This window comes from Hippocampus comes, unplaced genomic scaffold (assembly GCF_001891065.2).
Source record: "Hippocampus comes isolate QL1 unplaced genomic scaffold, H_comes_QL1_v1.1 scaffold7, whole genome shotgun sequence".
Classification (NCBI taxonomy): Eukaryota; Metazoa; Chordata; class Actinopteri; order Syngnathiformes; family Syngnathidae; genus Hippocampus; species Hippocampus comes.
Window position 1 is genome coordinate 7,815,403 of NW_017842060.1, and position 27,597 is coordinate 7,842,999.

Here is a 27,597-nt window from a genome sequence, read left to right on the forward strand (position 1 = left end):
TTTTTTTTTGGGGGGGGGTGCTAGAGGTTATATTAACTGTTACTTCAAATACAAACAGACAGTAGCTGCTGTTCTCAAATTGTCATGTTTCAACCTTTGGATTGTATCTGACCTTTGTGTTTGTATGCATTCAACATGAAAATTAGACTTTATTAATGCATTGAATAATAACAACGTTGCATTTTTCTCAGTTGATGAAAGAAAGCAAATGTGTAAAATATAAATTTTATTTTTAATGCCTTACTGATTAGCAACTCATTTCACAACATAAAAATAGTCACTATGATAAAATATAATTAGAATCATCATCATAATATAAGACCATCATAATAATAACAACTTTTACTTTTAGAAATCCATGCCTCAAATTGCATCAGCATCTTGGTGCCCGGGCACTGAGAGACATACAACAAAGACCGTTTTCTTAACTGGTATCGACCGCCTTTTGGGCCACCTGATACAACAAAATAAAGCCGATATCATCCGGATACCAACCCCTGTTTAGCAGTACTTGCCAATCCTTCGTTAAAAATTTACAACAACCCAACAACATCAAAGTAAAGTAAAAGTAATAATTAAAATAAGAACGTGAGGGCTAATACGCTAATACCACGATTTTCATATTGGTGCTTTGCTTCATCAACACAATGAACCTCAGTTTAGCTGCGATACATCTTCTCATGCAGCAACTGAGTTGACCTGATTTTGGCGGCACTGCATAATAACTCAACACGGGCACCAGAATTGGTCTCATTTCAACAAACAGGTCAGTGATGATAACAATTATAAACCGGTGGTTTGTAGTAATTTGTTTTTGTGCCGTTTATTGCATGACCCACTCGATCCCTTTGTAAAGGGCCTCATTTGCAATTCTAATCTCGTCTGTGTGACACTGACACACTAAGCAGAGTGGAGTGGAAAGGTGGATCACGCTCCATTCAACTTAAGGCAGCGATTCTCTTTTGCAGATCAATTAAGATTGGGCAGCGAGGTCTTGAGAGTTTGCCTAATTTGAGTTGACAAAGTTCAGCTGAGACTTCACGAAGGGGATTCACCACCCGCTGCTGTGTTCGCACTGCAGCAAGATGAATGATGTCGAGACTGGAGAGGTTGGGGGGGAATGGAGCCAGAGCGAAAGGGATACACTTTCAAAAGCCATGAGTTTGTAGGTCACTTATTGGGGCCAAGAGCGTATCTCTCCTACTACACACATGCGGTTGTCTTACAGGAAAAACATATGTATTCACATGAAATGAGTATCCCTTGACATTGAGGGTCAATAATAGAGCACAAGAATAGCATCAGGCGACACGGTGGGCGACTGTTTAGCACGTCGGTCTAACAGTGCAGAGGTGCAGGATTCGTTTCCGGCTCAGGCCTTCCTGCGTGGAGTTTGCATGTTCTCCCTGTGCCTGCGTGGGTTTTCTCCAGGTACTCCGCTTTCCTCCCTCATCCACCAAGGCACTTGGTAGAGGTGGCAGCTGCCACCCCTTGCCACTCTGTAAAACTGCCGATGTTGTTCATAAACGTTACAAAATACTTGCATCGTGTCTAACGGGAATTGAGTGTACTGTAAGAAATTGAATCAATTACCAAAAAGTATTGTTACACTTCCTCATGACTGAATGATTACTTGCCTGCAGGGAATGTGACATATTTGTCATCTTATTCATTTTTTTGTTCAGATTGTCAGACAGTGAAGGAGCGAGTTCTGATGCAATGTATATTCATTTAGTTTATGTGTAGAGCTTGAGTTGGATGTTCTGAGCACAAAACATGCTTTCCTTTTCTCTATGACGCAGGTGGCATGTGAGCCAAACTCAAACAATGCAACAATTGCTGCTAACAGGCCTGATGGAGGGGGAAGCTCCGTGGGCCATGAAAAAAAAGTTTTTGATCATGATCAAAGGAGATAAAATCACTCTCCAACAGTTAAGGGTGCAAATAACGAGTTGTAAACTGAAGGAAGTAAGTCGTTCCTGTGCTTCACATCATAGTGTGAATAGAACTCCAGAAGAATATGTCGGTGGTGGGGAACATTGCTATTGTCAGGGATCATTCCAGTGTTATATATCATTCTGTGTTGCAATGATCCAGCAAATGTTTATTTGTGTACGTATGAGCATTTATGGGTTAATGGGATTTGAGTTACAAAAGTTATGAAATAAAACCTCTGTGTGTATGGTTGTGTGAGTGGGTGTGGTGGGTGGGTGTGTTTGTTTGTTTGTTTGTGCTCATGTTAAGTCCTTTTGTTCTCGAAGTGGCACACACCTGTTAGACTCTTGACTGCTTCCCAACTCACAACACAGACACTTTATGTCAACACAATGAAGGCCCAATGAAGGTAACACTAAACAGACAGAAGGTCAAACAAGGAAGGGTGTGTTGTCTGTGCTCTGGAATTGCACAGTAAGACTTTTTGGGAGGATGTGTTCACACTCCAAAGAACTTGGCGTCCTGATCATTCAATCAAGGCGCAGTGGTATGTTATTATTATTATTTTTTTTTTTTTGAATAATAGGACCCAAGGGTTGCCCAGATAAAAACATGTTTCAGTCACAACCCGCGTGGACAGCGTTTGAGACAAATCTCACAACTATCAATACAATAATGCTCTTTCTTTTCTGCCAGCTACCACATGGCGGGACTTTGCAAATCCAGAGTCGAATTGCAAGCGGGCAGTGACTGATGATGGGTTCTCAAAGCGTGAACTAATAATGACAGCTTTCACACTTGACCAAACAAACCACAGACAAGTCACAATGGAGTTCATTTTCAGCAAAACATCGCCTTCATCACTAATGGACAGAAGACCGCAATGACTGCAATACCATTTCAGATGCTCCCCCCCCCCCCCCCCCCCCCCCCCCCACTCAACTACAAAACAGCAAGCAATCAGTTCCCACTCTGCTCTACATCCCGAATAGTTTGGTCACGTCAAAAGAGATAGCTGCCCAAATAGCTGAGGTTCCTCTGTCGGATGAAATGTTCAAGGCCGCCGTCTTGAAAGCATTTTCCCTCCGCGTCCTCAAAGTCACAGTGCCGAGAAGAGAACGGGAAGCCGATCTTTGCGTTTAACATTTGTCTTGCTGGCAAGGCACTGTTTTGTCATCCAGCAGAATGGAGGTCATTTCTTTGTGCGCAGTGGCAGACCCTCGGCAGGTGGTCGAGGCGCTGCCTCTGGTGTGCTGACGCCTGGAAATGTTAGAATCTAACTGTTCATAATGATGATGATGTGACACAACACTGACTAGTTTATTTTTTGGAAAGCTTTTACTAAATTCTATAACTTGGCCTTAATCATCTTAATGCGGATTTAATTCTCAAAATATTTCACATTTCTCTTTTTGTAATCTTGTGAATGTATCTATGATAGAAAAACTTAGAAAAGGGTAAATACGGTATTTGACTTTATAAAAGAATTTCAACTCTACATGAGACAATTTATGCCCATAATCATAACATCAGTCTTATTTTTGTTTTGTAGCCAAACCACTCCTTCGGCGAAAAGAACAAATGTTTGACTTTCTAGAAATGTGATGACTCAGACGATATGAATGCTTTTGTATTGAAGTCTCATTTTTTTTCATTTCTCTCACAGCATCAATCTGCCAGGTGATATAAAAAGAAACCGTGAGAAAGGAAGGAGCGTTTTAACTCCCGATTAGCCCCATTCATCCACTACAGCTCAGTAGGGTGAGTTAATCTAGTTATTCAATTGCCAGTGTGTACACATTGCGTACGGGCAGGACATGTGTGGTTTGAATATCTTCTTTCAGGGAAGATAAAAATATAATAATGAGAGCAATAATCCCATCCGACAGGGGAATACACTCAGACAAGATGACTGGGGGAGAAGAACAAAAAGCACGAACAACAGAGTTTTGTGTGACGGTGCCCTATGTAAAGGCGTAATCTTCTCGTTATGTAACATCCAGTTCAGGACCTGGAGTATTCCCACCCGTCACATGTTGTGAATGACAATCACACGGCAACTAACTTATGTCACTATTCTACTTTTGGACTAATTCATTAGTGTCACTTGCACAGCCATGTGAGAAGTCCAACATTTTACATTACCTAGTATGGTCTAAATCGGTGTTTCCCAGCCTTTATTGAGCCACAACACCTGTTTTCCATGAGAAAAAGCTCACGGGACAACAGCAAAGAAACAATGCCACACAAAGTGTATTGTGTCTTTGTTATTGGTCAGGCCTACAAGCACACTTCTTCAATGGGCCGGAATACAGCACGTTCCAGAAGGACGCAGCTGTCCATATTATTTTTAACTTTTTTTTTTCTCACACGGCAGACTTGACTGTAGACTATTTAATTAAAATCTCTGCACAGTCAAGATAAAGAGTCACGTGACCGTGATTGAAAGGCAACTCCACCGCAAGAACACATTGTCAACATCCTTGTGGTTCAATTCAACATTCAAGCAATCAATTCTCAGCATCCAAAAGTCCTCCCAGGGCCTCACGAAATGCATATACAAAAAAAATAAAAATAATAATTATGATGCAATGATCCAACAAATGTTTATTTATATGACAGAGGCGGGACTTCATGGGATGCACAAAATAAAAAAATATGATAAAAGTCGATCACTCATTTTCATTTTACTTCTCTAATATGCGCTTTTTATGTCTTTTCTATGTTAATCTCATAACGTCCATGATTTCATAGTTCGAACTGTAGCGGTTGCATATTTTCCTTCAAACCAGCCTCATCTCGCCTCAGACTGCGCAGTCCCTCACTAACTGAGTTGAGGAAGATTGTAAAAGGCATAAATCTGTTTCCGTCTGTCTTTACTTCACCATTTTATTGTTTTCTTTATATAGACAAACATTTCTATAGTCACGCTAATGTATTTAATACTTTTGCGTTTTACTGATTGTAAAAAACAGCAGATAAAGCATGACATGAGGCAGACAGTGTTCTGCCTCACATAGGGCAGTCTAAACATCACGCAAACATAAGGCCTCCCTCACTACTAATGATTGGCAGTGGTATAGGCCCTGGGGGGGGCGTCCATCTCTAATAACAATAATAATAATAATAATAATAATAATTCATGCAATGGAATATTCCATCCTCTTACTACATTTATTAATGCTGCAGTCAAGGGAGATGGGAAGTTGATTTGTCCCACTCGGATTGTCCCAGCTCCAACTTCAAAGCTTTTGAGGCGAATGTAAACAACAATGATGGGTGATTCCGATAAAATGTTTGTTGTTCTGGTTCATCACAACACATTAGGACATCTAACAAACCTTCATTATGTTCTTAATTTATACGAATAAAGGAATGGCTTCAAAGCATTCATTTCACTCAATAACTTCATGCAGGGAGATAACAGCATATCTTCACACAGTTAATACTTATCATGTTGTGTTATGTGAAGTTATTCTAAATATTAATAAAAAAATTTAAAATATGTTTATAATCCTGTCAATTATATTTTGCCATTAACGGCCTGTGTCTCCTTGGGGTCGCCATTGTTGATTGATGTTACATTGAAGACAGTTGAATTTGGGAAGTTTTTTTTCCTCACTTCACAACTTGAACCTCCCAGTTCAAAAGGGCGTTCTAGTGCACTTTTCCTTGTCGGAAGTCAGGTAAGTCTTCCCACTTTCCTCAAATGCAGCATAAGACTTGATTCAGCAAGACAATAGAAACTTGTTGGTGGATTGTAAGAAAAACGAATCAAAATTTTCCTTTGGGTGAAGGCTAAATATGAAAGATATTACATCTATTCATAAAGAAAATCTCAAAACTGGACTATCAATTGAAACATGAACTAATTATTGAGGCAAGATCAACTCAGACAATACCAGTTTACCATTTATTAAGCCTGCTAACTTAATGGCAAATCTACCACTCAATGGGCTCATAAATTTGTTTATCAGACTCTTTTCTCACCCAACGTTACTGATACTGTACATGATGAGAATTTGTACAGTGAAATATGTTCAGGCTTTTAAGGCTACAGTTTTGAGCCTTGAATAGTTTGTAAAAGTGCACATCGGCCCAGATAAATGCTCTTGAGGTCTGTATGAGTCCCACGGGCCATAGATTCCCCAACCGGTGCATGTTTTAAACGATCAGTATTGTTTGTTTTGTTATTATGTTGATAATTCTACTATTTTGTTCCATGTACTTCCCCACTGAGGAAGTATTTAATGAATAAATACTGGGAAGAGATTGCACAGTGTGGTGTGATGTGATGTTTTGGACACCAAACAGCTGGTTTGTCAGACATACTACAAGCATTAAAGCACCAATAATGGAATATATTCAAACTAAAATGGCAGCAACTTATTACATTTTTACGAATCACTCCGAAACAACAATAAAACAATGACTTTAGCCTCATTCTCAAGGGGGGAAAAAGCGTCGAATATGTTGAGCCAAGTGTCATTTGTCATCCCCTTTACTCACCTCGCTTCCTAAAGAGGGGGTCCAACGTCCAAGGCCCCCCTCTGGGCTCCAGACAGACCTTCATCCACCGAACTCATCCACTCCCTCCGTGCTCAAGTGAGCGACGTCGCTCCTCCGTCTCCGTTTAGCGGCTGCCACAGGAACAGGTGCTTCGGTCGTCTAGTCGCCCCAAAAGCTTCGACAAAAGTCCAAAGGCTGCGTCGTTGCTAGTTCAAGTATTCCGGTCAGCGCCCAGCAGGCTAACATAAACGAGCTGCTCGCTCTCTCTCTCTCCGTTACACATACACAAAAAACGCGTAGCAAGCTCACGCGGTGTCCCCTGAGTACCTCGCTCACACGGCTTGAGTACTTCTATTCACGGCCCCTCCCTCCTCCTCCTCTCCCCGCACCCTCCTCCTTCTCTTCAGTGCGCTCAGTCGAGAGAGAGAGAGACCAGCCGCGGTTGCTCGTTGCCAGGCAACTGTCTATGTAGGCGGGGCTATATTTGCATACAAAGCCCCGCCCCATCGGCTTGTGTGGCCGGTATGAGGGAAGTGATTGTCCAAGCAAGCACAGGGCGTCTACTGTGATGCAGCACTTTCCGCAAAATGAATCAAAGGGGGAAAGTAGTTAAGGGAAATCTTGAAACAACTTCAATTACACCTCAAGAATCTCATTGGTCCTTTGAGTGAAATTTGGGACAAGGACAATCGGGAATAATCACAAAACTAAGTTTGCCATGGCATATTAATCTTCTTCACTTTTTTTGCGTTTAATATTTACATACAAAGAATATTAATGCCGGATTTTATATAATGTTCAGATGACGGAATTTTTTTTTGGGGGGGGGTGCTAGAGGTTATATTAACTGTTACTTCAAATACAAACAGACAGTAGCTGCTGTTCTCAAATTGTCATGTTTCAACCTTTGGATTGTATCTGACCTTTGTGTTTGTATGCATTCAACATGAAAATTAGACTTTATTAATGCATTGAATAATAACAACGTTGCATTTTTCTCAGTTGATGAAAGAAAGCAAATGTGTAAAATATAAATTCAAATACAAACAGACAGTAGCTGCTGTTCTCAAATTGTCATGTTTCAACCTTTGGATTGTATCTGACCTTTGTGTTTGTATGCATTCAACATGAAAATTAGACTTTATTAATGCATTGAATAATAACAACGTTGCATTTTTCTCAGTTGATGAAAGAAAGCAAATGTGTAAAATATAAATTTTATTTTTAATGCCTTACTGATTAGCAACTCATTTCACAACATAAAAATAGTCACTATGATAAAATATAATTAGAATCATCATCATAATATAAGACCATCATAATAATAACAACTTTTACTTTTAGAAATCCATGCCTCAAATTGCATCAGCATCTTGGTGCCCGGGCACTGAGAGACATACAACAAAGACCGTTTTCTTAACTGGTATCGACCGCCTTTTGGGCCACCTGATACAACAAAATAAAGCCGATATCATCCGGATACCAACCCCTGTTTAGCAGTACTTGCCAATCCTTCGTTAAAAATTTACAACAACCCAACAACATCAAAGTAAAGTAAAAGTAATAATTAAAATAAGAACGTGAGGGCTAATACGCTAATACCACGATTTTCATATTGGTGCTTTGCTTCATCAACACAATGAACCTCAGTTTAGCTGCGATACATCTTCTCATGCAGCAACTGAGTTGACCTGATTTTGGCGGCACTGCATAATAACTCAACACGGGCACCAGAATTGGTCTCATTTCAACAAACAGGTCAGTGATGATAACAATTATAAACCGGTGGTTTGTAGTAATTTGTTTTTGTGCCGTTTATTGCATGACCCACTCGATCCCTTTGTAAAGGGCCTCATTTGCAATTCTAATCTCGTCTGTGTGACACTGACACACTAAGCAGAGTGGAGTGGAAAGGTGGATCACGCTCCATTCAACTTAAGGCAGCGATTCTCTTTTGCAGATCAATTAAGATTGGGCAGCGAGGTCTTGAGAGTTTGCCTAATTTGAGTTGACAAAGTTCAGCTGAGACTTCACGAAGGGGATTCACCACCCGCTGCTGTGTTCGCACTGCAGCAAGATGAATGATGTCGAGACTGGAGAGGTTGGGGGGGAATGGAGCCAGAGCGAAAGGGATACACTTTCAAAAGCCATGAGTTTGTAGGTCACTTATTGGGGCCAAGAGCGTATCTCTCCTACTACACACATGCGGTTGTCTTACAGGAAAAACATATGTATTCACATGAAATGAGTATCCCTTGACATTGAGGGTCAATAATAGAGCACAAGAATAGCATCAGGCGACACGGTGGGCGACTGTTTAGCACGTCGGTCTAACAGTGCAGAGGTGCAGGATTCGTTTCCGGCTCAGGCCTTCCTGCGTGGAGTTTGCATGTTCTCCCTGTGCCTGCGTGGGTTTTCTCCAGGTACTCCGCTTTCCTCCCTCATCCACCAAGGCACTTGGTAGAGGTGGCAGCTGCCACCCCTTGCCACTCTGTAAAACTGCCGATGTTGTTCATAAACGTTACAAAATACTTGCATCGTGTCTAACGGGAATTGAGTGTACTGTAAGAAATCGAATCAATTACCAAAAAGTATTGTTACACTTCCTCGTGACTGAATGATTACTTGCCTGCAGGGAATATGACACATTTGTCATCTTATTCATTTTTTTGTTCAGATTGTCAGACAGTGAAGGAGCGAGTTCTGATGCAATGTATATTCATTTAGTTTATGTGTAGAGCTTGAGTTGGATGTTCTGAGCACAAAACATGCTTTCCTTTTCTCTATGACGCAGGTGGCATGTGAGCCAAACTCAAACTGAATCAATTACCAAAAAGTATTGTTACACTTCCTCATGACTGAATGATTACTTGCCTGCAGGGAATGTGACATATTTGTCATCTTATTCATTTTTTTGTTCAGATTGTCAGACAGTGAAGGAGCGAGTTCTGATGCGATGTACATTCATTTAGTTTATGTGTAGAGCTTGAGTTGGATGTTCTGAGCACAAAACATGCTTTCCTTTTCTCTATGACGCAGGTGGCATGTGAGCCAAACTCAAACAATGCAACAATTGCTGCTAACAGGCCTGATGGAGGGGGAAGCTCCGTGGGCCATGAAAAAAAAGTTTTTGATCATGATCAAAGGAGATAAAATCACTCTCCAACAGTTAAGGGTGCAAATAACGAGTTGTAAACTGAAGGAAGTAAGTCGTTCTTGTGCTTCACATCATAGTGTGAATAGAACTCCAGAAGAATATGTCGGTGGTGGGGAACATTGCTATTGTCAGGGATCATTCCAGTGTTATATATCATTCTGTGTTGCAATGATCCAGCAAATGTTTATTTGTGTACGTATGAGCATTTATGGGTTAATGGGATTTACAAAAGTTCTGAAATAAAACCTCTCTTTCCCGTTACACAAGGTGTGCGCGTAATATCTAAATTCCAAGATAGCGTCATGTCAAAAATGCATACAAGACATTCACCTCAGAGAATTGCGCTTCCTGACATCACTTTGTTGTGACAGACTGTTGAGGTTGTGCAAGCATGAGTTTCCTGTGTCTCAGAGCAACGATGAGCCACAGTCACGTCATTGTTTATTTACATTCATCAAGGCACTGAGTACAGAGCGTTTTTTTTTTTTTTAATGTATTAAATGAAATCATTAATAAATGTACGGTATAAAATAACCCAGCACTGGCCTGGTCCCTTTTGGACCCAGCACTGAGTTCGCTGTTTCACCTGATTTGGCTTACTTTTGACCCAGCAGTATTAAGACTGTATGTTTTTATGGTGTGTAAGACATTACTTGAGTCAGGGTGACATGCATTGTGAAAGTTGAGGTAACTTGATTCCTGCGAGGCCCCAAGGTTCACTATAGCAACATCCTCACAGCAGCGGCTGCCCATTTTTGGCCCACGGCTATCTTGACTTTCCCCGTTTTCATGATGCCCACGATGAGCGCATGCATGACTGTATCTGTGTTAGTATGAGAGAGTCGGAGGGGGAGACAGAAGGAGAGTCAGTGCAATGATCCAGAAGTGAACTCCTGTGACAGCTTTCCTTTTCAGGCAACACCAATCGCTGACCTAATGAAATAAACAGGGAACGAGTGTGAGGAATTACTTGGAATACTTGGTGGGAAACACATTCAACGCAAATACGATATATTTTTTCTATACATTTGCTAAAAAGCACTTATGAGGAACACTCTTAAAACTGCTGTGTCAAAATTAATCCAAATACTGTAGGTTGAAATAGCTAACCCAGGGCTGGGTCCAAAAGGGACTGAGCCATTGGTGGGTCATTTATAAAAATTAGACCCAGCATGCTGGGTCAAAATTTCGATTCAACAAGAAATAAAAACTACCCATAGCATTTTCGATGGGGGGCCTGTCCATCCTGGATTCAAACCCTTGTGTCTAAAGTAAGCAGTGTTATTCACAAAGCTATCCAGCCACGAGCAATATTTTCGAAGAATATTGCTTTACATTTACTTCAACTTCAGTTCACAAATTGCAAATAGTTTCAGCTTTAAAAACTGTCCAATCTTCAAATCAATCTGCTGAGTGAAACTAATTAAACCAACACTGGCTAAAAGTAACCCGTTCTGCTTTAAAATCCATACCAACCCAACGAGTGGTTTCGGACAACAATCCAGCATGTTTTAAAACGCATACAGAAAGATTCAATCTGCCAACGATTCAAAATATGAGCAGAGTTAAAGGGAAGTCAACACCTTACTCACATTGACCTTGAACGTATTCACATTTAGAACGCCATCTAGTGGCAAACTAAAAAAAATGCAACAACCGAAGCTCGAAGCACGTGCATTTTGAAGCACGCACACTGCGATGCCTCAGGGGCCATAACGTCGCAAGCTAATCACCAAATTCTTCAGCAGGCGTGCAAGCAAAATGTCGTCCGAAACATATCTTTTAGTATTCCCTCAAGTGACGGAGTCAAGTGCAAGAATTTTGTGACACATGCTGTCGTAGTCATGTTGAGAAACTATCTTCGCTCAGTCAGTCTCTGGCTATCTGTAGCAGAAAGGTGGCGGCAAAACATGGCAACCTCTTGTACGTGACGTATGCTATGTCATTTAATCAGCAATTACTTCACCTCCACTTACATAAAAAAAATTACATTGATGTGATAAGACATATTTTTGCATATTATTTAGATTAATAGTGTTTTTTTTAATAACGAACATTGATCAATCAGCGTACTTTTAGAACAAAGTAACAACTGATCCATGGAAAATAACTGACAGAAACGTAACGGTGAATTTTTAGAACAAAGTAACACAACTTATCCATGGAAAATAACTGACAGAAACGTAACGGTGAAAGAACGGGAAAACATTTCAAAACAAACTCACGCATACAATTTATCAATTTGCCAAAGTGTGAGTGAATGTGAAGGCTTGCGCTTCATGATTTCCATGCAGATGCTCCTGGCAGGTGGGGGTGGGAAGGGGGGGGTGACCTTTGCAACAGACGGTCCAGACATGTTGCAAGACACGTGATTAAAAAAACGACATAGTGTTCAAAGTCAAGCTAAGGTCACGTAAATTACAACCGGTTCTCAGTTCCTACTCCCACTGCAGCGCCGGCACGACACTCCCTCAAGCCAGCAATGTGCCTTTTTATGTAAGTGTAACAACTGCATAATAGATGTCGCGATGTTTAAGATTTCGGGAGCTGTTCAATATTTCAACACATTTCTACTGTATACGTTTGAAGCAAAACTGAAGTCTACAACATTTTATCAGTGGAAAAAAATCATCTAAAGTGTGCTCATGTGACAGGGAATGATATTAATTCCGAAAGAAATGATTGTATGTTTTTGCACGGGTGGACTTGAGAAGGAGGTTGGGTGGTGGGGGTCATCCCGGGGTGAATGACTGATGTTTGTGTTCATTAGCAGTCCTCCCGTATCGCTCAATAGTTACAGGATAAGCATGCCAGCTTGGTGGGGGGTGTCCTTGATTGTCATTGGTGGTACACTGCAGGGCCTTGCTTCTGTGCGTGTTTGTGCACGTGTGTAAACTAAATTTGCAGGACACTTTCAAATCAACACTGCACACTGATGCCAGAAGAATGTGATTGTACATTGCTTCTTCTCTTCCAAATCAATCAACAGTTTGATGAATAATTGAAACGCAGTTTAACTTAAATTGTTTCACACTTCTATCTGGGGTAAGGTTGACTTTTTTCTTGATTAGGATAACTTGTAGACCATGTTTCTGAGATGCAGGGCACCCAAACACGAGGAAATCAAATAATTGTGTGAAGCTATTCTGAATTAAGTCTTCCAATTCCTCTCAGTCACAAGTGTCAAACTCAAGGCCCAAATGCCTGTACATGGAATACAATTTTGAGTCTGGAAGTGATTACTTCTATTTACATAATCTTCTATGGAACAAATAGTTTCTAAATGGTTGATCCCCCTTCCGTGACAGATTGTGTTCCACTGTTCTTGTTTGGTGTCCCAGTGGGGTTTCAAGACTGTTAACTGCACTAATGGGACCTGTCAGTCAAAACTTGCTGCCCACTGACTTGGCCATTAATCAATGAGATAAATGTTGTTTTATCAGGCTGTGTCTTCTGCTTTCTGATCTCCATCCAATAGTTTTCTTTTTCGATTATTTTCCTTTGTTCCAGTTCTGTCCCTTTTCAGACGTGTCGCATTCCATCAGGCGGTCTTATCACGTTCACTTTCCAAACATTCCCTCTTTCTTCACATCTCTGTTTATCATCCCCTCTTTTCTCCTCCGAGGTGCTCGGTTCATTTCATGTCTTGCCACTTTTTCTGTCTTCCTGTTGTCATCATCCTCAGTGACACGCAGGAAGAGGATACACTCACGTTGTCTCGTTTCAAGTCAATATGCCATCAATAAAACAAACAATGAAATCCAAATGTTTTTGTTTTTTTTTTTTTGCTTGCAGCTAGAGAAGCAACATGCTAATTGAGCTACATCCCTATTGCAGTATGTGCTGAAATATAGCACGTTCCAGGACATGTTATTGGTAAGTTACAATTTGTCAAGTGGTGGTTAAAACGAAATAGAAATTCTATGATCGAGAAAAGTAGCAAAACGGCAACAACGAGGCCACACAGACGGGCCTAACCAGAGATTTGAACACTAAGCGCCTTATTTTGATGCCCCAGCCTAAGTCTTGCACAAAGTGCAGTCTAACTGTGCCCATGGGTGGAGTTTTTATTCTTTTGGCATTTTCGTGAACAGGTGCAGTTAAAAATGGGCGGTTCCTCCCTTTGTGGAACCAAACACAGTCGAGGTGATTCCCGGCCACTTGAAGCAACTCCCATCATTCCCTTTAAATTCAGCACAGGAGAGGTGCGTGGTCTAAATAACGGACTCACTTGCTGGAGTCCATGCACGAGATTGATGCGGCGATCGAACTGCAAGATCTCTACCTGTGGATGATGTACAGTTGGCTGTTGCTACGTGAACACTTGGAGACCGCCTTCAATTCTTTGTGTGACAACCCCCATGCCCGCCACACACACACACACACACACACACGCACGCACGCACACACACACCCACACACACACACACACGCGCGCGCCCACACACACACACACACACACACACACACACACACACACACACACACACGCGCACACACACACACAAAACCAGTTCTGTAAAGTGTATTATTATTATTACAGTCGTAATGTATTAAAGATGGCAATAATAATAATGATGCATTCAATGAATTGATTTCTACCATGATTCAAAGGGTTCGAGTCACGCTGATGTCATATTTTTGAATGAAATACGATGACATGGCCTGGATCGAATCCACAAAAATCTTGTTCCACCAACTGCACCACAACTTAGACCAGTTTGGTTTAAAATCTACTCGATGTCACCAAATTTGCAGGTGCTCCAGGGGCGTATAATAGAAAATGACCTCGGTTCGCTGTAACGCCCAGCACAGAGTAGCGCAGTCTACCAAATCCTCAAACATGGTCAACTGGACTTGTCTCTGCACAAAAATGAAGTTGTGGCAATTTTTACAGTGAGCGCATGTGTGCCTATCTCCAAAAATAGGGCACTGAACCTCAGAACTCAGCATCAGATGACCAGTAGTTACTTATACATACTCAATAACCACTATGACTTTAAGAAACATTTTGGGGACAAATTTTTGGTTTGCACTTCTAAGGTGCGTAATACTTTACAATTCATCCAGCTGTATGGCAGATGAGACTTCTCTGGAATTCAATTCTAAAGTGACATTAAGTGGAGTAGCTGCGAAAGGCCTGTGTCATTAACGGATTTGACAGGACAAACTGTCAGTGCTGCCCTGTGATGATAAGAAAACGAGGCAATCGAAAAGACAGATCATCATGTGCTATCACATCCCATCGTTCCAGATGGTTCACAGCCTGGCATCAGATCACGAAACATTTCCACGCATGTCAGTGGTGCTATCGGTCAAAAAGCTCCTAATGACACCGGAAAGATCCCCATGTGGCTTTTCTGCGAGGCTTCTTTGCATAGCCTTCTACTCAAATCCTGCCTTGCCTCTTATTATTATTTTTCCAACACATTTACCACTAATGAGAAAATGTATCATTTGTCAGAGCTTTAATAGAACCAGAGTTCCGTTTCAAGTAGATGTAACACAAAAACATCAGAGCACTGGACTTGATAAAGGCTCAGACAACAAAGTAGAGTGATCTGCTAAGTAACAAGAGGAGATGAAGCTCCTTATTAGCATTTTACATATTAACAAACCTTTAAAGCATTTGCAATGCAGTGCTTCAGGCACTTAAAAAAAGGTAGATTACAGTATTGTATTGTCAAAAAGCCACACCCTGTTTAAAGCCAGACGTTTTCTAAGGAAATCTGTATTTGTTGAAAAAATAAAGTGTCAACAGATGATGGCATCGTCTTCTGAATCACAACATGAAAAACTGACCGGAAGAGGACGCCCCCACTCACACCCAATTTGTTGGATCAAATCCAACTCCCCTCACATTTTTTTGGATCTGTCTACGACACATGAACAGCATGTACTCCCTCGGAGAAGTGGCTTCAAATCAAGCAGAAGATAATTTACATTTCCCAGTAAAGTGGAACAACGTGTTCACAAAAAGGGAACAATCCTTGTACGTCAAGAGACAGAGCAGGTTGTGGCAGTGTTGTATTTCAACCACTGTGAATATTTCACGAGCACTTCTCCACGGAAAGTTATACGGCACCAGCGGGTAGTAAAAAGCTACTTAAGTTCACTAAACCTGTCTCACGAAAACACTTGACGCTCAAATAATGTAAACAGCTTTCGTGGAACTGGACGCTGGAGGATGATTCATTTTTGTTTTGTGGTCTACTTGGAACGAATCGAGGACGTTCTTTTTTTTGAGTAAAGGATCCACTATCCATCATAAATTAAACATTTGTAGAAACCACAAATAATCACAACGAAACAGTAAAACAATCCTGTCAGGAGAAGCTGCGTTCAGTTTTTCTCATTTAACCACTCCCATTACAGTATGTAGAAATAAAACCTCACTTTCTACAGAAAATGGCGTCATTGTGGGAGTAAAAAAATGTCTCCTTCGACCTACTACACTGTGCAAGGTTATTTGAAGCAAACTAATTAACGACAGTTTCACAGACAAATTTAGAAAATATATTTATAGGTTATTGGCTCCCACTGAAACGCCATGGAGATTTTTTTCCCTTAACAAAGGTAAATATTAGAGGACTTGACAGCCTGTTTAGAGAAGACTTATAGCAACACACTGCCCCCTTGTGGGCATTAGTTTTATTACGGCGCAAAACACTGGAATTCACTGTTAAGAAAATTATCTCCCCCCGCAATGCAACCAAAAAAGTGCTCTATTGTTACTGTAAGTTATTTAAGAGGGTCCCGACATAATGTTTGCCCGTTCCTATCTAAGTTAGTTAAATATTTTATGTATTTTGTATATAGGAACTTTTCAACATTAAACTTGGTATTTTTTGTTCCTTTGATTCGACAACAGCAAATTATTTTTTTAAATATCACTTTTAACCATGTGAGTGGCAGTGAAGCAAAGTAGTGATGATACTTGTTTAAGCAAAAATTATATTAAACATTCGGTTACACTTCATTAAATGCCCACCTTGTTACAAGGGGCTGTTTCCTTGTTGACCAATCTGACTGAAAAATACAAAAATATTTAAAAGTGTCAAGGTCGGGACAGCACACACAGGCCAAGTTGGTTGTAGCAACCACAACCAGCTCAACTAACAGGGTTAACTACAGGCCCTTGAGTTATGTACCGACGGCATTTTTTTTCTCTTTAATATAGAACTCAAGGTGAAAGAATGAAAAAAAAAATCAGAGGAACTTTAAAAATAATAACAATAGAAAAAGTGCAAAACATTTAACTCACAAACACTCATTAGGTCAGCTATAATAAACATTTCTTTGATAGTTGGTCCTCTGAGGACTTCATAAAAACTAAAATGTACCCTGATAGGTGGGGGCGGGGGGGGCGGCGAAAGGTTCTCCACCCACTCTAAATTAATCTCTTTTTAAATAATAGATAATAAATAAAAGCTCCATTCCCCGAAGAGAAACCTTGGCAAGGAGACAACAAAACAATCCTGCGCAGATGCAATTATGGGCCGCACACTAAAATGAATTATGAAAAGAGTCACTTGGAGAGTTGAAATGCAGGATGCAAAACTTTCTCTGGGCAAAACACACAACAAACTGAAGAAAATGTTCCCTTACGGCCAATAAATGAATCCCACTATCAGGCATTTGTGGCCCTTTTTGCTTCAATAAGAAGTTACTAAAGGAGGTGGATTTGAACTGGAAATGGAAGCAGCACTGTGTTTTATAGGCCACAAATTTGGACGCTGATCTTTAGCTGCACTGAAATGTTAATAAACGTCTTATTATTCCAGCCAGGTCACTCGGTGTCCGTCCCTTCCTGTGTCCTGGTTGGCCTCGCTCCACATTGGAGGATAAGCTGACCTGGTTTGACACAGACGCTTGATTTGAGGCAGTAAACAAAGAGCAACGGGTGTTTGTCGTGGCAACATATCAAGATCGAGAAGGTAAAATCGTGGTTGATTGTCCGCCCGCTTCCCGCTTTAAAAACACGTCTGATGATCACCATCAAATAAGAAAAGAGACTGGCCATAACATACGAAAGAGGTAGAGACGCGCTGTCCTGATCATTCAGTTCCCTTCTTGTTGACTGTGTGAATGATGTCTATGATTGGGTGTCTTGTCTCTGAATGTGCCAGGTGATTGACTGGCAACCAGTCCAGGGGGGAGTATTCTGACTTTTGCCCCTAATTCACCTGGGATCGAGCCCAGCTCCCCGCCACATTTAAAGCCCTAGTAAAGTGAAAATAAACGTCTTGTAAGTAGCGACATTCGAATGATGACATGATGCGTCAAAAGTGTGAAAAATCAAGACGATCAGACGCCGCGGGCGTGTCGGCTGAATGCAATGAAACTGTGCCCCGCTCAACTGTCAATCAAGTACCGCACATCTTTCTTATGCCGACACATCCCTCATGCTTGAGTCATGAAAGTCTATCCGTTTGAAGCACGGATGGAAAACTGGCGGGGATCGCAGACCACATGCTAACTGTAAAACAAAACAAAACATTCATTTATTTATATGTTTATTTTAGGGGTCGGAGGGGTGGGAGGATAATGAAGATGTTGAATCAGCAGCAGTTTTGCTTCTGTTATGACACTGACAAACACAGGAAGTCGGGCATCTTATTGCTGTCAGAGCATTGTTAAAAATAATCTATCCGGTTGTGCGTGTTGAATCGGCCTCTGCTTTGCCATCATGCATTTGCTTTTGACTACTTTAACCAGTACATGACTGAATCTGTAAATACAGTATGTGATGATGACTTCGTACAATCAAAAAAGTTGGTATGATATCATAGAGAAAACACATCTAGTATATGCTATGTAAAGAAAATAAACCATGTATTCGAATTGTTTGTCTTAAAATGAAATTAAGGCAGGATTTTAAATGCAAGAACGGTTCGAAGACTGGCAAGTATATGGCATATACTGTACATCTTCTTTGATGAAGACGGCGCCCGAGTAGGCAGCCGGCGGCAAGTGCTCTCCGAGAGCCTTGCTTTGTGTTTTGGTTTGTCACATGGTCTTTGTTTTTACGTCATGTGGACCTGATGTGGATTGTTTTCAGCGTTTTTTTTGGCCACGACATATATCAGAGGAGAAGAATCTGTGCATGGTGGTTGCGCCTTCTCGGCAGCACGCGTGTACCAGCACTGATTTTGATTGGGAGGAATGTCGGCGCCATTTGACTGTCGGTGCTGGACAGCCCTGCTTGTGTTTTTTTGTGACTGTAATGGACAACATTTTTCACAGCCCCGTTTTGTTCATCGGAGATGTCGGTGCTGTTGGACAGTCTGCGGCTGGATGGATGGATGGCTGGCTTGTGGAGATGAAGATGAGAAGAAAGGAGCGTCAGCACAGAGCTCAGATGCGTATGTGGAACTGGGAGTCGCCGCTTGGAATTGAAGCGGATTTACATGGGACAGGAGATGTGAGTCAGTCTCTTTTTTCGTCAATGGATGCCACAGCTTCTTGTTTGCGTTCAAAATTCGCTTGTTACAGACGTGTGCACATTTTCAGCATGACGTCTCTGATCCACTGGTGAAAGGACACTTTGATTCTCTCCTCTTTCATCTATAACTGCTTCAAACAACAAAGTATATGCAGAAAAAGTGGTTAAGATTGCATGGCTGTCTGTGTCTTATGTGTTGTGTTGTAGTATTTTGTTATTTTATGTTAACTGTTTTGTTGATGGCGGCGCGGGTACCCGCAGTGGCCCCTCACTCTCCTGTGGTTGGACTGTGGTTGAGAGGAAAAACATTTCATCTGTGCTGTATGTTGCACGAGAGCATATTTGACAATAAAAGCTGACTTGACTTGACTTGAGTACTTAAGGTCATAGAACCACATATCGTGTATATTTTCTTTCAGTTGCATTGACTTGAATTCATTCAGGTGCACCTCCTTCTACAACATCTCACTCAGTTATTGCAATGATGCCAAAAGAGGAAGAATATGACACATTTCTAATTTTGCAGATGCTCCTCCATCATTTGCCCAGTGACGAAAGTGGTTCCTTCCTCTGAGATCTAACAATCTGAATAATGCATCTGTCTCCTTGCACGCTACATCACATTTAACATTGCTAATTTTAGAAAAGGAAAGAGCATTATTTTTCAGGTAAGCAAACCCGCGGTATGTCCTGACACTTGCCATCGGCGTTTAAGCAAAGAATACTGTCTGCGATCAAAATGGGTCGCTTCTTTCCCCTGGAGCTTGTAAATGGGTCATATAGTGATGTGCTGCAAGGAAGAGTTCCACTATTTTAAGACTTTTAAGGATTGTAGTGAAGGTTACAAAAAAGGAGAGCAGAGTTAGCCTGTGGCATTCACTCATCCAAGACATAGGACGGATTGACGGGGAAATATGGTTAAATCATTTGCAGTCAGACCAGGGCTGAATGATGAATCGAATTGAATTGCACCCCCCCCCACCTCCCCCATATTGCAATTGCGATTTTATATGCAATTATTTTTTTCAAGATCCTCTTCCCATTTATTTTTTCAACAAACACAAGCAATTAACAAATCTGTATTACAGTAAACAATCAGATTTATTTTACTGTACGTAAATGTTTTGGTCTTATCGATTAGGTCTTTCATGCCTTCAAAAGTGGCACTGTACAAATTCATATTCTGTGTATTGTGGGTCGGTGGGAAGCTTGGAGCTAATCAGTGGATGTACAGTGCTCCTGCTGCTGCTGTGTACAACACTGTGACGCCAAGCAGCCACGTGTGGGCGTTTATGAAGCTTGACATGTAAGGAGACAGCTCAAGCCGTGTGGGATGCTGAAACACATTCATACCCATATATCCATAGTGGTTATTGAGGTTACGTGAGGGTTATAAGATCATCTACGAACAACATTCACAGCACAACCATTTGGTAAAAATCCATGTATCCGTCTGTCCATTTTCGATGGGGATTGCTTGTCCGCATTTGGGTTGCGAGTGGCTCAAGGTGAGAGGTGGGGGGACATATTCTATGGACAACCATTTCCACTCGCTGTCACAATTGGGGACCATTTATGTGGCTATATTTTTTTCAAACTGTTAGGGACATATTGTCTTTTTACAGGAACTTAAAATAGCATAGTTTGTGCTGCCTCACAGAAGAGAAAATGCGGCAGAAATAGCAAGATTCGGGATGAAAAATATGATGCAGTACATCTCCGTGTACTCGGAGTTTGGCACTGGCAACTTCGCAGATTATTTTTTTCATTATTTAATTTAGTTTTTGTTTTGTTGCATTTATGTAGTTGGGGGAGGGCGGTTATTGCAGGTTCAACCCCCTCCTCAATTTCCCCCATGCTTCGTGGGAAATGCATATTGAATGTTAGTCAGTGTTTTTAAAGAAGTTGTTGGGTTACAAAAAATAAAAAATAAACAAAAGCCCTAGCACCCGTAAAAAAAGAAACTAATTTTCTATATTGTTTTTGGCTATTCACGTGCCGGCTCGGTCCAGACATACATTTATATTTTGTAAATTAATATGGAGCATTATCTGCACCACAGCACCAACTGCTGGACAAGATGTGGCACTGCCACTCTTGCCCCTGATGAAATATTGTCACCAGCTGAAGAAACAATTTGATTTAATGGACTAAAGTAAAAACAATGGTGGGCCTGCTATTCATTCAGATCACATCATACATCCGACCTGGACTTCACACAAGAGGAAGTGTCTACAGGTTCAACCCCCTCCATCACAACACTACACATGACTTAAGGAGGATGTCTTTTGTGAAAGCAAAGAGAGGAAGAGACAGGGGGGAAAGAGAGCAGCTTTTTCGAGAGGCAGCTTCAACCAGTAACTCTTCTTCTTACGTTAAGGATGCGAAGTGGACGATCACTTTGGATACAAACGCTGCTGCTAACTTCTTTACCACTATGGGGTAAGAAACATGCTCCATCGCCACGCTCGTCCAATATTATCGACCACTTATTAGTGTGTTTGCATGTTGCATGGCTAAGCTGTTGCATCATCTGGAAGGGGAACTGATTCCTCTTGTGTAATGTCCGTTTCTTTTAACTATAGGAACACTTTGGGCTTCCACGTCTCCTCAAAACCCGCCGGCACCTGAACTACGGATACATTCGCGGTCCGGGGACTCTGTGGTGCTGGTTTGCCGGACCTCAGAAGGCCACCACGGAGTTCTCTTCAAACTCTTCAGATTCACCAAGGAGGTTTTTATTTTTTTGGGGCATCAGATTTTCTGTGGTGTTATGTGTGTGTGTGTGTGTGTGTGTGTGTGTGTGTGTGTGTGTGTGTGTGTCCACTTGATTACATGTGTTAAACATTCCTTAAGGTGGATTCAGTGGAGCTGTCGCCGTCTGAGGAGGTCCTCTTCACTGTCCAGCTCAAAGTGGCAACAAAACCTGAACTTTTTTGCTGTATGTATAAGAACCAGCAAGGCCTCTACAGTGCTTTCAGTCCCTATTTAAAGACAGAACATCAAAGAGGTAAGTGCTACTCCACTAAATTATACACAATAAGAGTCACATGCCACACCACGACTTCAACGGAAAAAAAAAAAAATCAACTGCACTGATTTGACCGTTACTTGTGGCATGAAATAATAAACACTCCCATCCGCTACGGTAGCATGCAGGTGCTCCCTGTGTCGTCTCATTGTCCTCTGCTGTGTGTGTGGTGTGCGCGCGTGTATTGCGGTTGTCACATCCTGCATTTCACATTGAAAATTTCCACCCACTCACAACATCAAACACAATGCACACTGAAGACAGTTACAACAGGAGGTTTGGTAAGCAAGTGCGGTAAACCATGGCAGGATACTACACTCAGAAACGATACATTCTAAGGAATATATGAAATACATTATTCCATGGGGTGTGTCTTTTTTTCTGCATTCATTGAAAAAAAAAAAAGGGCCTCTTGGGCCTTCCCACATATTGGGAATTTTACGCAGGCAGCATGGTGGGATCGGACACAGGACAGCGCAGGGTCAACGGCAGCATGAGGCAAGCTTGATCATATTTGTCGCTAGTTACAAAGTGACCAAACAGGAAATACCCTCATGCCATTTCCCACCTAGTTTGGACATAAATTAGTCTGCAGCTTGGCGATATGTATTTTATATTCACTCTGACTTTGCTTATAATAAGGAGGAATAAGTGAGTATGGGTTCATCTGATTCATATGGCATGTCAGGATCTGGGGGAGTTTAGACTCATCCATGTCGCTTCTTTTTTACGACATCACAGTACGTTGTCTCTCTGTCCTCTGTCCCACACCTCAATACACTTGAACGCCGCAATAATTACTAATTCCGCCCTAATCTGGTCTGTACTTTTTTCACTGTCGCACAAAATATAGCAACATTTTTTTTTCACTTTAAAAGAATTTTGTTACCATCTCACTTCTTGTCCAATGTTCCTGAAATAGGCTGCACCCTAACGAGTATTGATTAACTGAGGAAAAATGGTCTCCATAGGGTATCAAAATAAATGCTGACTACACTGTTGAAATGAGAAATAAAGATTCAGGGGGAACATAGAACCTAAAAACCCAATGAGCGATTAATTAACCCTGTCAGGGACAGCTTATCATGTTATCAGGTTACAGGGTGCATGAACGGGTTAATCGATGAAGATGTTTGTCCCATGTCTGTTGTTCATACAGTCATACATCTTGCCTTCCTCTCCAGATGTTGCCCCCACACAGGCTCTACCCAGCCTGCCACCTCCAGTCTTATCAGTGGAGCCCCCCGGCGGGATGGTTGAACGTGGCGACATGTTGTACTTCAGCTGCTCTGTCCCAGCTCTTCAGTCCACCTACAAACCAACCTCCTTCATTTTGCTGAGGGCATCATCAGGGCGGGAGTCTATAATCAGCCAGAATCATGACGTACGCACGTCAAACTTGGAATCCCAACCAGGGGTGTTCAGTGTGGGCCCGGTAAAGCAGGGAGAGGGCGGCGAGTATGCCTGCCTCTACTACACCACTAGTGGAGTGGACATAGTCAATTCAACGATCAGCAACAAAATTCAAATAACTGTTAGAGGTATTTGACACTGTCTGTCCATCGTTTTGACCCATAATGTGGAAAACTGAATCATTTGTGATTCTTCTCGCATCTTTTTTGGGATATGTGACCAGATGATCTGCCTGTACCCACCCTCGTTCTCCAGCAACACGCACAAGTGTGGCATATGCTCTGCACGGGATCCCCTGCATACCCCGGGGCTGTCTTCACCCTGTACTTGATGGACAGTCAACTTCCCGTGGACAGTCACCATGTACAAATCACGAGTCACAAGAGCGCCTTCGCAATGCCAGTGCAGGACACTCTGATGGCTTTGTACCAGTGCCAGTACAGTGTCCTCTTGGGAGGGAAGTGGATTAATTCTGAACGCAGCGGCCCTCTGGCCATTTCCAAAGGTATTGATTTTTCCCCGCTTGTCCTCATTAGTGTTGCTGGTGAGCTGAGCCTCTTTTGACAATTTAGGTCTGGTTGGTCTGGATGGATGACTTGAAAACACATGGGCTAATTTCTTCAAGCTAGAAACATGTCTATGTTATGTGAACCATTTTGTAAAAATGAACTGAATATCACAAAATATGCCCTGAGATTGACCGGCAACCAGTTTAGGGTGTACTTGGCTCTGGTTCAAAAATCAGACGGGTTAGGCTCCAGCTCACTCGTGATCCTAATGAGGACAAGGGCTTCCGATTTTTTTTTAACAGAGATTTGCATGGATTTACATGCAAAATGTGTCCTCCTTTTCAGATCTTCCTCCTCCATCAACACCAGGTAGCATTATTTTAATAAAAAGACCTTTCCATACCTCAATTTACATACATATGTGTCTTCCATCTGCGCAAATGTGTCAGGTGAGGACTGGCCTCTTATACTTGGCTCCTTATCCACTGCGGTGCTCTTCCTCTGCTCACTGGCCCTCCTGGTGGTGGTGGTGCACAAAAAAGGTATTTCAGCCAGTGCACCACTATGTATGTTGCATTCTTATAGACTGAAATGTGCTCGTTTTTCTTGAAGTGAAAGCAGCAGCTGATGAAAAGAAGAAAAGGTATAGAGTCAAGCACAGCAGTGTTAGTTTGTCATTAGTGTCAAAAAGAAGGAAACATAAAAGTGTGTGGCTTTTTTTTTTTGTTTCTTAGATCGGAAGCAAAGTTTTGGACTCAAGTTCACACCAGGGACCATGTTGTTGGTGAGACTCTTTCCGATTCATTTTGCGGAATTTTCATGCCGACATTTGTGCAAATCAAATGATTTATTTAAGACACTTTATTTATCTTGCCACTGATGAAAAGTGACAGGCAGAACAATTACTTTTCCACTAGATGGCAGAAGTTACATAATTAGTTGTATCCCCCTTATTGCCATTCATACAAGAACGGCATGGCATGATCGCTGAGTCAGTACATTTTAGAATAAACTCAAACAAGATCCACCTTAATTTCAGTATATTGTACTGTATATTCTTTTTTGTTGTTGCCATGTAATGTAATGGAAAACGTGCCTTGGCCCAATACAATTTGGGAAACACTGATCTAGTAAAGTACTGAATTGATATTGTGATGATATTGTGTGTGTGTTTTTTTTTCCAGACCTAACCCTCAGGTGTACCAGTGTCAACTCCCAGGTAATTATTACTCATCAGCTAGAACGACATTTGGCAACTTCAACAAAAATCCTCCAATGATCTATCAGCTATAGATATGTTTCCAATAACTTATTTCAACCTTTGTCCAACTACAGATAAGACATTTATCTCATTTACGTGTCAGCTTTAATTCTCGGCTGCATGTCTTACAACCAATGTCAATACAGTCGACTGGAATTAAATTAGCGCTTCGAGTAAACCCACTTCTTGTATCCCAACACGGTGAGGTAAAAAAAAAATCATCGATGATAGCACGGACACGACATTATAGGTCTTCCGTTTTGTGTTAGCACGAGCATTGATGCTAATCCTCTGAATCAGTGTCAATGTTACTGCTAACACAAGATGAGAGGTCTTCCGTGTTTAGAGGGCGATTAGCACTAATGCTAGTGCTATCTCGGGTTGCCAACATTCGTCAACTAGTCATGATTACGCCGATGATCAAAATCGCCGACAATAACTTTAATCATAAACGTTATTGTTTATTTTTTAAGCTTTGTTATTCTCTCCAAACTTCCTCACCTCGAGCTACCTTGTTTGCATTTCTGTCCTTGATGCACACGCGTTGCGGTGGCGATCCGGGTCAGCAATGATGTAACCGAAAGCGCTTTGGCAACGGGATTATGTTTTATTGGCGTTAGCAACAGAGGCCAAAAGTTTGGGAGCATTTCACCAAAAATACTAAAGAGGAATGTGATGAAAAACGTGCAAAACAGAATGAATGGCCTTTCATGACAGCATCTAAAAGGCAAGCACCTTGTGGCTGATTCAGTTTCTGACACAGAGAGTCAGTCGTCTATGAAAACTGTTTAGCTAACTTTATTAGCTTCTATTACAAGTCAGTGAGCTACAAATTTATAGCTGTAAATGTTAACATTAGTTTAAGGCTAATAATGACAATTCCCTTAGCCTTACCACACAGGTTATGTGTTTTATGTAATGTTATAACCACAGATATGGGTATAAAACAAAATACAGTAATCCTTCATTTATCGCAGAGCATTTGTTTTTAAGAAAAGCCGTGAATTTCTTATTTACAGTCCACAGTCCCTTAGCCATCAGATTGCAAAACACAATGCACTCTTTAAAAAAAACAAAAAAACGAATGAACAAAAAAAATCTGTGAAACAGCCAAGCCATGAAAGATAAACTGTGTTATGGTGATGGAGTACCGTCTGCCAATGCTCTGTAGCAGCCCAGCTAAGCAATGTGCCGACGTGGTGGCCACATTGGTGGGGGCAACGTTCTAGTCACAGCCATTGCATGTACATTGAAAATAAAACTTCCATGTCTTCCATGTCCTAACATTTATATCGTCGGATTAGCATCAGAGCTAATCTATTGATTTAGAGCCATTGCTAGCACTAACGCGTTGTGGTGAGAAGAATTTGGAGGCCCTCCACTATGATGAGAACTAATTATCCTCCATCATAACACCAACACCACATGAGAGGTCTTCCATGCTCTTCTGCTTTGTAGAACTTGTGTCAGTGGACCACTGATCAATGCTAGTAGTGACACCCCCAAATCCTCATCTGGTTGAGGGGGTGATTTGCAGTAGCACTAATGCTAAGGCAAGAGGTCTTACAACTTGAGGGAAAAGTGATTACCCCTTGTGGTAGTACCAACATGAATGATGTGCTGACTGCTCCACCAACATGTCGTTTGGTGTTGTACCGACCAGTGTACTATCAGGTGCCTTTTTTTTCCCCCAGGTCAAACAATTACCTATTTCTGCTTCAGGAAGAAATGCAACATCGAAATGTGAAAAACTCCCCCCAAACTGCGTGTTAGGCTGCCAAAAAGAGACATAAACTCGAAGCTACGCTGCAGGAAATACTTTCATGCTGGGTTGCTCGCAGCTTGTGTTGTGATTGTGTTGATGTTGTGTGTGCATGTGTGTGTACAGGAATGGGCCAGGGGGGACATGGGCACAGACAACACCTCCAGATCCCCATTATGGAACTCCCACTCCACATTCACAAACCCTATCCATTAGAAATCTCTGTCTCGCTCTCTTTCTCTCTGTATATTTATACATTATTATGGTGTGCCTGTGTAGCATCAGCTGGCTTTAAACACAGCAGGACAGGAAAAGCAATTTCCTTACTTCCAATTTCATGTGGAGAGGCACGCTTCTTCAATTAGACAGGATGTGATGTTTGCTTTACGTACCTGCCACTGATCCACTATTACTAAATAAAAACTGCCGTGTTTACTTGTGAGGGTTGTATTGTGGGATGTATTTATGATTCTTCATTAGTTTTGATAATATTTAATTATGTATGACTGTAGACTGCATTTTTTTATTTAGCAGAACATCCTACAGCGATCTTTTGTGTGTAAAAGCAAAGTCAT

The 27,597-nt window shown here is 41.4% G+C and overlaps 2 protein-coding genes and 1 long non-coding RNA gene across 8 annotated transcripts in view; 1 reads left to right on the plus strand and 2 right to left on the minus strand.

The window, feature by feature from the left end:
* The window catches only part of rab11fip4b (RAB11 family interacting protein 4 (class II) b), a 33,212-nt gene extending 26,393 nt beyond the window's left edge, over positions 1-6,819 (minus strand). For all 3 annotated transcript variants that reach the window (XR_002167321.1, XR_002167322.1, XM_019862480.1), the window contains exon 1: positions 6,445-6,819. The gene's annotated coding sequence lies outside the window, so the exon portion shown is untranslated. The remainder of the gene's footprint in view (positions 1-6,444) is intronic.
* Positions 6,820-7,782: 963 nt separating this feature from the next.
* Positions 7,783-25,831, minus strand: LOC109511511 (uncharacterized). The gene is made up of 3 exons (XR_002167339.1): positions 25,762-25,831; positions 24,403-24,623; positions 7,783-8,935 (listed from the first exon to the last, which is right to left on the minus strand). It is a non-coding gene; the product is annotated as an uncharacterized LOC109511511 (long non-coding RNA).
* Positions 21,317-27,464, plus strand: LOC109511510 (uncharacterized). Of its 4 annotated transcripts, none has more exons than XM_019862663.1 (11): positions 21,317-21,488; positions 21,632-21,780; positions 21,903-22,056; positions 23,262-23,618; positions 23,714-23,995; positions 24,345-24,368; positions 24,449-24,541; positions 24,612-24,642; positions 24,734-24,783; positions 25,184-25,218; positions 27,149-27,464. In XM_019862663.1, the coding sequence occupies exons 1-11, from the start codon at positions 21,428-21,430 to the stop codon at positions 27,236-27,238; spliced, it is 1,326 nt and encodes a 441-aa protein (XP_019718222.1). In that variant the 5' UTR covers positions 21,317-21,427; the 3' UTR covers positions 27,239-27,464. The 4 variants fall into 4 exon arrangements, 3 of the variants coding, with proteins under 3 accessions (XP_019718222.1, XP_019718223.1, XP_019718221.1); XM_019862662.1 differs by having other exon boundaries at positions 21,318-21,488; positions 24,440-24,541; XR_002167338.1 differs by lacking the exon at positions 27,149-27,464 and having other exon boundaries at positions 24,440-24,539; positions 24,609-24,642; positions 25,184-25,219.
* Positions 27,465-27,597: the final 133 nt, after the last annotated feature.